Below are 11,096 nucleotides of genomic sequence, written 5' to 3' on the forward strand. Positions count from 1 at the left end.
TCGCCCAAACGGATGGTTGCACACACCGACATACACAATGTGATTACGCCACTGGATCCAATTCCCCAGCAGCACTTAAAATCTGCTCAGATAAGTCGGGATAAAGAAATCTGCATCTGCATCACAAGGACACACAACAACAATGCACTAATCTGCAGGGTGTGCATGTAAACTCTGAGATTGATTTGCCGCCCCAATTAAATCACTGCTGCCGGCTTCAAATCCTCAGTGTGGCTCCAATTCTTATGTAAAAATTGAAAAAAACCATGGAAAAAATATTAACTTAACCGTTAAATACAATATCTAAACTTATATTCTGAGCCTCCTGCTGTGAATGAAGGGAAATGCGGATTTCTTTTCATATAAAAACTATAAATTATGTAATAAAAATTGCCTTTAGCTATATGGAGCTACCCCAAGTGTCCATGTGACAAAGGTAAAAGTATTTTAATCTCACGAGATCCTGGAATTAAGACACTTTATTTCCTAGATGGTTTCTCATAAGTGCTTTTTCACCCATTCATTTGAAAACAGTCTGAACAAACGACTTATAAATCCTGACACATTAAGCTCATATTATCTCCAGTTCACTTGAACTCTGTCAGCCATGATACAATCTTCACACACTTTAAACACCCCGGCCGAGCTGAAGCATTCCCCCCCCCTCTCTCCTCTTTATTAGAGTATCATTACAGGCTGTGTAAAGCAGAGGTAATGGCAGGTCTGCATCACGGGAGTTATTAAGAGGTTTTGGCTCCAGCATCAGAGCTGCAGGATCCTCAGAGAGCAGCTGCAGCCACACGCGAAAAGCCTCATGAAACCCTGATGGATGTACCTCAGGATTTATGGCGTATTCCTTAGTGCAAAGATGATTTCTTTTCAAATATATGGCATTTGTGATTTAGTGTTTTTGGACAGAAGGGAGCTCATCTTGGTATATTCAGGCGTGCGGAGGAGCCACCAGCATCCTCAGATGGGTTTTTTATCTTCGTGTGGGGGCTTTTTTTTTTTCGATTTTGCATATTCCCACTCATCTCTTTCACTTTTTTTCGATTTTGCATCCAGCATTAATTTGCCGTCATTAGTCTAAAAGCCCTGACGCATTTCTCTCTCCTCCAGCTTTGCTCCAGCATCATTTTTTAAGCCAAGCGGCAGCCTTTAGAGGCAGAGGTGGTGGTGGGGAAGGGGACACCTCGGGCTGACCCCCGGCCTAACAAAGCCAACTACTAGTCACTGTCTGGGAACCTTTTATCCCTTTCTTTTTATTGGAGGCCTCTTTGGCCGGCCACGTTTTGTTGTGCGCCCTTTTGACTCGCCACAAGGCCAAATCTGGCCCCTGCCGGCCCCTCAATATGGGCGAGATTAATTTTTCAGCCTCGGCCATCTGTGGGGGTAAGAGTCAGTCAGCTGAAAGTCATAAATCTACAGTCCGTGCACTCTCAATAGGTGTGTGAGGGGGGGATGGAGGGATGGACGGAGGGGGTGGTGGGGGGGGGAGTGTGCAGCCAAATGATGAGATAAAGTCCGCAGCCCGCAGGATCCTTCACGTTTCTCTTCAAAGTCCACAAACATCTATTCTTAACCGTTTTCCACCCACCAGGGCGAATCTGCATTAGTCCCATAATGAACATTTTTCTGCCTTCAAATTATCCCATTACCTCCGACATAAACAACCCGGAGTGCCGCCTCCCATTGGCTGGCCGCAGGGTCACGTGGCCCGCGCGGCCGTCCGTCTATTTGACAGCCGCAGGATGGCTCCGTGCCAGAGGGGGAAAGGGAGACAGAGAGAGGGGCGAGAAAGAAAAATTAGTATTCTCCTTCCAGCCTCGCTATAAATCAATCATGGAGTCCTACGTGGTGAGCTGTAAATATGCTGAGCCGCAGTTCCCGCCTTGTGAAGAAGATTACAGTAATTTTACTGACCAGGGGGGGTATTACAACAACCCCCAGGACAGTGGTAGTTATGGAGGGGGCTACCAGCAACCCCCTCCGCCTCCATACACACCACAACAAACCGGCTATCCTCACTCTGTGCAGGGGCGCCCGCGGGAGGATGGAGAGGACCACTCGCAGCACCAAGGTGCGAGCTTCCCCGGCTACAGGGACACAGACGCCCCCGCGAAGGACAAGTTCCCCGCGGGTGACCTGCAGTGCCAGGCCTGGATGACGTGCGCGAAGAGCGTTCAGGTGCAGAGGAAAGCGGCCTGTCAGGGCAGAGACAAGCCGCCCATCGTGGTGTACCCCTGGATGAAGAAAGTGCACATCGCTCATGGTGAGACATCCTGGAGATTTACATCGCTCCGTTTCTGCTCTCTCCATTCCATCTCTCCATCACCTCAGTTTCTCTTAGTCCCTTGTTCAGGTTTTTATCTTTCAGGAGCCAGATGCAGCCTCTTCTCTCCTTTTCTCTTTCTTTCTTTCGTCCATTTGTGCGAGTTTTTTTTGTTGTCGAGTTATTTACGATCTCAGTGAGAGTCAGAGAGAATTACAACCCCTATAAAGTTTTATGGCCCTGCCACAGTGTGTGTGTGTGTGTGTGTGTGTGTGTGTGTGTGTGTGTGTGTGTGTGTGTGTGTGTGTGTGTGTGTGTGTGTGTGTGTGTATCTGGTGTGCAGCTGAACAAAAAAAGCTGAGAGTTAAAAGTAAAGAAAATTTTCATCCTAGTGAAACGAGGATCAAAACTGAAAAAATACCACCATCATAATTAAATATGTTCACATAAAATTTTAGAATGTTGGGTTTTCAATTTCTAATTCAATTATACATAATTTAAGTGAATTATTATATAACCTATAGGAATAATAATTGTCTGAATATACTAATAACAATGATTCCAAATAAGAATATAATAGTAAACTTTAAAAGAATTGAATTTTATGCTTCTGTGGATTTAATTCTTTCTCCTTTTCTTTTTTTTTAAATAAATAGTGAACCCGAACCACACGGGACCGGAGCCGAAGCGGTTGCGCACGGCCTACACGCGCCAGCAGGTCCTGGAGCTGGAGAAGGAGTTCCACTTCAGCCGCTATCTGACGCGCCGCCGCCGCGTCGAGGTGGCCCACACCCTGGTTCTGTCCGAGCGCCAGGTGAAGGTGTGGTTCCAGAACCGGCGCATGCGCTGGAAGAAGGACAACAAGCTGCCCAACACCAAGGGAAGGAGCAAAAACAAGAGGGCGACGGACAACAACAACAACAACAACAACAACAGCAGCAGCAGCGGCAACAGCGACAGCGGCAGCACTGTGAAGGCGGTGATCACCGTGTGAACACGCCGCTGGTCCGAGCACCGTTTGTGCGTCACGAGCCTCCATGCTCGCACCTTCACTATCCCACATTGCTCAAGGGGTCCAGGGTATAACTGCGGTCCTGAAACAATTCTTAGCTGCTTTGAAATTATCCACCAATCGACCAGCAAATGGCTTAATCGATATTTTAAATGCCTCATATTTTATTGTGTTTGAATCTTTCTGTTGTACAGATATTTCAGTTTCAGTCTGATATTTAATTCACAAACGAAAGGCTTTGATTTTTTTGCTTTTAATGCTGCAATTACTCACCAGTTATTCAACCGATTATGTTCTCAGTTAATCGATTAATCCTCTAGTCTGTGAAATGTCCGGTGAGTCCTCGACCCTCCAAACCTCAGATATCCACTTTAATGTGATATTTTATATATCTTCATATTTAAGAGCCTGCATTTATCTTTAGCATAAAAAAAAACTTACTTTAACAACTCAAATAGTTGAATTATTTTTTTCTGCACATCTACTAAATGATAATTCGGCTAATATGTGCAGCTCTATAGATCTAGGGCTGTTTGGGGTCTAACATTTCATGGTGCAATTAGTGAATTGTTTCAAGTTAAGACACAAAAGGCACAGGAGCATTGTGCCTGCGATTGGCTGCAGTTCTCCCTTTATCTGCGGTGAGCGAGGGAGGATTGCGTCCTTTGGAGAAAACAGGGTTTTATTTCTACAGGGTAAATACGATACAGGGTTTTAGAAGAGCTACCTAAAGCGATTAAATGAATATGCACATTACCAAAATGTTGTTTCCACAGACTGGGGCCTCAAAGGGGAAAACAATTAACACAAACACCAAATCCCTGACCCGCAGAATGGTTGGACTAGTAAGGTTTCAGTTGTTATTTTAGGAATATCAGAAAAAACAATGAATATTTAGTAGGATAAGTAGCCATATTCAGATTTTTCTTTCTAATTCCATAAGGGGAATGAAGTCGTCATTAATTTAGAGGAGAAGTTGCATTTTTACGCACGAGGAAACACGTAAATAAAGACTTAAGAGAAGCAGCCAAATTGGATGTAGAGGTTTTTTAAATGCACGACAGCGACTGTAAGTCCAACTCATGTTCTCAGGGTTACAGGGTTTTAACGAAAAGAACTTTCTGCAAGGTTTGTTGTTGGATCCAGCACCGAGAGGTTGGAAATTATCCTCTCTGAAAGAAAAGCGAAGTGTTGCTCCAGTTGAAATATGCTATTGAAATGTATTTTAGCCTACGCCAGTACTTATTTGTATTATTTGTATTATTATTATTTAGAAGCATATTTTATTCTTCGTAGCAGCATATCTGTTCTTTTGTACGTGTCCATTTTTGTAAGAAAAAAAAAAGTGAAACTCATCGTGCAAAAAAAAAAAAAATTTGATACGTGGAAATGTTTTGATAAAAATAAACCAAAATGTTTCGAGTTGTAAAAGTGAAATGCGAATATTTTCACACACGCGCGCACACACACACACACACACACACACACACACACACACACACACACACACACACACACACACACACACACACACACACACACACACACACAATCAATCATTTTAGGACAAGGAGGTGAATGTCCCAATGGATCAAGTCTTCATCCACAAAATAAATCTTCTTTCACCACCAATATTTATTAATAGGCCACATGAAAGGGGGAAAAAATATACATAATTTAAAAGAGAGTGATCTGCTGTCTTCTACACGGTCTTTGTTACAGTCATAATTTACAGGAGCGTTGAATCACTTCACGTGAGCGAAAGACAAATGTCCGTGATGTCTGAGCTGAGACGCTTCTTAAATGTGACCATTTTCTCCCGTGGGAGGATTTAAAATGTGCTCCGGATTATTTCCGCGGATAAACTGTGATCCTGGACGTCACATCATCATAGAGCCACACAGGCTGGTTTGTTTAACCACTGTGTGAAGCAGAGACGGAGACACAGAAGAGCAAATGCTCCGGGAGTGAGAGACATCTGTCTCCAAATGAGACAGGAGGAGGGATGCTGCACGTAAACTCGTTTTCTCTCATTCGCCAAGTTATAAAATGTTTAATTATTACAATTCAGTGAAGACTCATGCCCAAACTGTTTCTCCTCTTTAAAACATCATCAAGGCTGCATCACACGTGGACTATCAACCTCAACCTCTTTAAATGGTTGAAAAAAGAATTCGTAGCAACGTGAAAGATTTGGCACATGTATCTTATGACTTCTGTGCGCTTTTACGCACCGTTTACGCACAGGGACAACGTGGGTCACTTTAGGTGAGAGGAATCCACTATGTCTGTGGGATGTGTGTGTGTGTGTGTGTGTGTGTGTGTGTGTGTGTGTGTGTGTGTGTGTGTGTGTGTGTGTGTGTGTGTGTGTGTGTTTGTGTTTTAGTTACAGGATGGGAGGGAAATGAGCGCGGAGAGCCATTAATTGGTGGCTTCCGGCCGAGACGCGGTTAAATGTGCAGGAAAGGCACAACGTGGCTGACATTGCGCAACCAATCGACCACAAAGACGAACAGTCTGACCGACAGAAGCTCACACGTTCACTCATAAACTGAAATATTGTAAAGCATCTGCATGTCTGACATGTGACAAACATGAGGGAAAGGCCGCTGTGCTTGTGTTGCTCTGCTGTTGGAAACAACACAGCCACACTCAACAATGTCAGACTATGAATCCTGCATTTAATACTCTGATCGTATTCTGTGCACCATATTCGATTTCGTCTCTATTTCTCAAAGTTGTAAATAAACTTGACAGGATTTTTCATATGAAGATCAACAGACTGACTGAAGAGTCTCTTGTGTGTTTAATGAAAACATTTGATATTCAACAGAGATGTTTGAGTTGCACTTTAACACCAACCTGCTTTTTTCCAGTCTGACTGAGGTGAAGCAGGGACGCCCCCGACTGGTTGCTGTAAGTACTGCAGCCTGAAAGAGAGAAAACGACATTTACAAGAGAAGTTCTATTTGGACTTGGGTCAGAAAACTTTGAGATGTTCTCAAATAGAGAAAAGAACCAATAAGCAATTTTAAATGAATCTCAACCTGCTCTTCTTTTTAGAAGATTGTATGTTTTGTTATAACGACCATTTTCACCAGAGCTCAACATAGGCCTAAGCCAGTATCTACCTAGAATGAGATGTATAGACCTGACTGAATAAGAAGTGATGAGGGAAGGAGAAGAGGAAAAAGAGAGGGATGAGGGGGAAACAGAGGGATGAATGGATGTGGGGATGAGGTGGATGAAAGTAAAGTCTTATGATGATGATGTGAATATATGTGGTTACTCCTAAGGATAAACAAAGCGAGTGACACAGGAAATGATAATAACTAGAACATTTATTATAAATCAGTTGACCCACAAGATGAACTAACAAATAAAACAGCAGCATTAATATTCTATTCTTATGTTATATTATATTTAGTACTTTACTGTGTATTCTAGTAATTTATTGTGTATCATTTACTTCGGGAGTATGTGCAGTTTTACTACATTTTATCTTACATTGAGCTATTTTAATTTGTTTTATTACTTCTCTATATGCCCTCGACATGCTGCTGTAACGCAATCATTTCCCAATCCATCCATTCATCCATCTATTTATCCATATATCAATCTATTTATCTATTTATCCATCCATCATACACGAGGCAGCTGCAGCATCACAGCCTCGGAACCAACAATGTGCGTCACAGTTTCTCCTCGGGACATTAACGGCGGTGGGACCGGTCGTTGACTGCAGCAGCTGCACTTGTCCTCAGACTTCCTGCGCTGAGCTGTGACACCAGCTGAGTTAATAACCTTTATTCTGACTCGAGGACTTTCCCAGCAGCTCCATGTCTCTCGCGGCTGAAGCCTTCGTGTCGCAGATGGCAGGTAAATCACCTTCATTTAGCTTAGCCGCCGTTAGCCGCCCAGCTAGCGATGCTAACGTTCGTCCTACACGTCGAACCGGGGAACCAGCGGCTGTTTCCGCTCGAACTCTGCTCTTTAACGATTCACATTTAAAACACAAACCTGCTCCGGAGCTTGATCATCGTCACAGCGAGTCAGAAACACGATTCAATCAGAAGAATTCATCATATTTTTTATTTAATATTCAGCCTCAAACACGAGCTGCTCCTCTGCTGCAGCAGAAATAAATAAACAGCCATCTTGGATTTTTACCTGTCACCTGTCACCTGACGTCACAGTACCTGCAACGCGTCACTGTGACGTCAGGTGACGTGATGTTTAATGATAACGGATTTAAACTGGCATCGAACCTGTGAATGTTGATTGTTGTGTTTGTGCCTTTATGCTAATTCCCATTTAAATCATTTATAGTTGTGTTGCACTGTGAAATGAGCGGAATGTCAGTTGTTAAAATCCTAAACAAACATGTGTGTGTTTGTGTGTTTGTGTTTGTTTTTGTTTGTTTTTGTTTGTGTTGGATAGCTGCTGAGCCGTGGCCTGAGAGTGCGACCTTGTACCAGCCGCTGAAGGGTAAATCCGCTCTGAGCTGAAACTCGCACACAGAATGAACGATCTCTGTTGACGTAGACTTTAACGTGATGTTTCTGTTGTGTGTCTGTTTTACAGAGGATCAGATTCTGCTGTCGGACTGCGCCTCGTCTCTCGCTGTGCAGGTGAACATCTGTTCCCACTGTTTCCTCTGTGTATTGAATCCGTCTCAGTGTCGATGTGGAGATCGATCTGCAGAATGAATTAAAAACCCATCAGTCATTTCCCTGATCCCTTATTTTGTTAATTATTCCACTTCTAAATGACGTCCCCCTGTTTCTCTCTGTCTGTGCAGGCCTACCTCAGGATGTGTGGTTTACCTGTGCAGGTGGTTTGCAGAGCTAATGCTGAATACATGTCTCCTTCTGGTGAGTGCACGTGCTGCTGCAGAGGCTCAGTCTCTTTGGTGTCGTCCATTCCACCGAGAAATTAATGCTGTTCTCGATAAACGGATCGAAACGTGGACACATAGGCTAAGATATTAACTTTCTTTACTCTTCTCTCCCTATCTGTGTGTGTGTGTGTGTGTGTGTGTGTGTGTGTGTGTGTGTGTGTGTGTGTGTTTGAATGTGTGTCTCTGCAGGTAAGATCCCTTTTATTCATGTAGGAAACCAGGTGGTGTCAGAACTTGGGCCAATAGTACAATTCACCAAAGCAAAGGTAAGTAACACAAAAACTCACCTACTTACTGTCTGCTTGTTGTTCAGAGATGTTTTCTGTGGGATTATCAAACATTTTATGAATCCACTCGTCGTCTGTTGGTGTCGAGGATTCACTCGGTTGTGGAGGAGAACTAATATTCTCAGTGTTTCTGGTTTTCAGGGTCATTCTCTGAGCGACGGTCTGGATGATGTTCAAAGAGCTGAAATGAAAGCGTACATGGAGCTGGTCAACAACATGCTGCTTACTGCTGAGGTACACACACACACACACACACACACACACACACACACACACCAGTTACACACAATACTTCTGGATATTATCAACCAATCACTGAAGTCTCTTCTCCTCTCTACAGCTGTTCATCCAGTGGTGTGATGATGCCACAGCAGCTGAGGTGTGAACAGTTTTCTTGTCTCTCTCTTTTCATTAGTTATTCAGAATGACCCTTCCTCAGCGTGTGTGTGTGTGTTTTGTGTAGATTTCTCGTCCTAGATACAGCAGTCCGTACTCGTGGCCGCTGAGTAATGTCCTGGCCTATCACAAGCAGTGGGAGGTTAAGAGGAAGATGAACGCCATCGGCTGGGGGGGGAAAACGCTGGCGCAGGTGAGCGGCCACCGGGGATTCCACGTCCAGATACTTTCCGGTCTCAAAAACTGACAAAAATATAAAAACCTTTTCCTCTGCTCGTGTGTTTCAGGTTTATGAAGATGTCAGTCAGTGCTGCCAGGCGCTTTCTCAGAGGCTGGGAACACAACCGTTCTTCTTTAATAAACAGTACGTATCAGTGTGTGTGCGTGAGAGAGAGTGTGAGAGAGTGTGAGAGAGTGTGAGTGTGAGTGTGATTGTGAGGGAGAGTGTGTGTCGCTTTGACTACAACCTGAGCTCTGGCTGTGTTGTCCCACTCACTCAATCTGCTGCTGTAACAAATCCACCAAACTCTGTTTAGAATTCTTAATATTTTTAAAGTTTCCTGCTGCATATTGGAGGTAAACTGTTTTTTAATCACTCTCAGCCAGTTCCACACTTCTCACAGGAGATCGTACCCACTCACCAAAGTTACATAGAACAGACGTTCAGGGTGAGAAGTGGAAATGAAGGAGGAAACTTTCTACAAATTCTAAGTCAGTGAACCTTCAAACTCATTTTGAAGCTGCTGCTGTTTTAAGGTGAACAAGTTGCACAGTTTAACTTTAAACTAGTTATGAAAACTACAGCAGAAATGTGTGAAGCACTGTTGGTTTAATGTCTTCTTGGTTTTCCTCTGAAGCTGAGTGAAAGAATAGTAGTGATATAATGTTTCACTGGTTCAGGTTTCAACCACATGAACAGTGCATTTAAATGTAAATAACGACTATTATGCTGAATGATAACATTATTTACCTTATCTTTAAGTTAAAGAACGACTCTTGCAGCACAATTGAACTAAAGTAAAGTGTTAAATCAAATGGTTCGTGTGTGTGTTGCAGGCCCACAGAGCTGGACGCGTTGGTGTTCGGTCACCTGTTCACTATACTGACGACCCGACTGACCAGCACCGAGCTCGCCGAGCGGATCAAGAGCTACAGCAACCTGCTGTCGTTCTGCAGACGCATCGAACAAACCTACTTCGAAGACAAGAGCTCCTGAGAACCACGACTCCGTCTCCTCCTCTTGTACATTCTTGTCTTTCTGTCTGTCATCCCCTCTCTGTAGCACTGACAAACTAAAAAACTCCATATATTCACGTCTTGTGCAGGAACATGTCCCCTCTTGATTCGTCCCTTTAATGTTCCTGCTTGTACATTGATGCTGGTCCCAGTTCAGAGGAGTCGGTCCACTAAAGGATGTACCTCCAAATAACTCCAGCACCAAACGACCCAGAAATCATGGTAGAGATCGTCTGTAGGGACGTTAACGATCTTCCAAGTTTAAACACATTTCATTATGAGCATGCACCACAACACGTCGGATTTAAATGCTCAACTGGGTCGAATAAAAATATTGATGACAATGAACTCTTTAGACTAAAGGCCAGTGTTAAAACGTCCAGCACTTCACTTCAGCAGGCGGATACGTCTCGAAACTTATTTATTTACACTTTGCTTTTTCCATCTTTTTCCACTCGGTTCGACAAGAATAGTTTTTGTTACAGATTCCCGCAGACTCGGAGGTTGTGTTTGGATTCGACAGCTGTGACACGGACGGCGGGATTCCACATGAACTGTTATTCTTTTCCCAGGGGACTTAAGAAGCTTGTCAGAAATGTGAAACAGTCCGGACATGAATTAAAAAATACAGATGTTTCATTTCTCCTGAACAAAAAAGAAAAAACACATGAACATAATGATGAAGAGGATGTGATTTATTTCTTAGTTTTTCAACTTTGTGTGAATGGAAAGTGCCTCCAAAATAAAAGTCATTCAACTCAACACATTGTGGTTTTCATTCAAGTCTCTTATAATGATTTATAACATAATATTCAACGTGTGACCACTTCATTAGGAACCACTGTTTAAATCCAGTTTAACCCAAATACAGCAGCAAACTACATCATATTAGGATTTTGGTGGAAATGTGTAAAATCTGAATTAAGTAAGAAAAGAGTAACACAACTTGAATCTTTGAGAAAACCCCTTGAACTCTATTTTTGGGGCTTGATA

General features: G+C 43.2%; 2 protein-coding genes across 2 annotated transcripts; both read left to right on the plus strand.

The window, feature by feature from the left end:
- Window positions 1-1,512: 1,512 nt before the first annotated feature.
- Window positions 1,513-4,715, plus strand: LOC118119475 (homeobox protein Hox-D4b). Its single transcript, XM_035173498.2, has 2 exons — window positions 1,513-2,272; window positions 2,929-4,715. The coding sequence occupies exons 1-2, from the start codon at window positions 1,624-1,626 to the stop codon at window positions 3,264-3,266; spliced, it is 987 nt and encodes a 328-aa protein (XP_035029389.2). The 5' UTR covers window positions 1,513-1,623; the 3' UTR covers window positions 3,267-4,715.
- A 2,262-nt stretch (window positions 4,716-6,977) lies between these two features.
- On the plus strand, window positions 6,978-10,865 carry mtx2 (metaxin 2). Its single transcript, XM_035173504.2, has 10 exons — window positions 6,978-7,163; window positions 7,725-7,772; window positions 7,869-7,915; window positions 8,086-8,158; window positions 8,374-8,450; window positions 8,613-8,705; window positions 8,812-8,850; window positions 8,935-9,060; window positions 9,155-9,231; window positions 9,924-10,865. The coding sequence occupies exons 1-10, from the start codon at window positions 7,124-7,126 to the stop codon at window positions 10,081-10,083; spliced, it is 780 nt and encodes a 259-aa protein (XP_035029395.1). The 5' UTR covers window positions 6,978-7,123; the 3' UTR covers window positions 10,084-10,865.
- The last annotated feature ends 231 nt before the right edge of the window (window positions 10,866-11,096 follow it).

Source organism: Hippoglossus stenolepis, chromosome 12, assembly GCF_022539355.2.
Source record: "Hippoglossus stenolepis isolate QCI-W04-F060 chromosome 12, HSTE1.2, whole genome shotgun sequence".
NCBI classification, from domain to species: Eukaryota; Metazoa; Chordata; class Actinopteri; order Pleuronectiformes; family Pleuronectidae; genus Hippoglossus; species Hippoglossus stenolepis.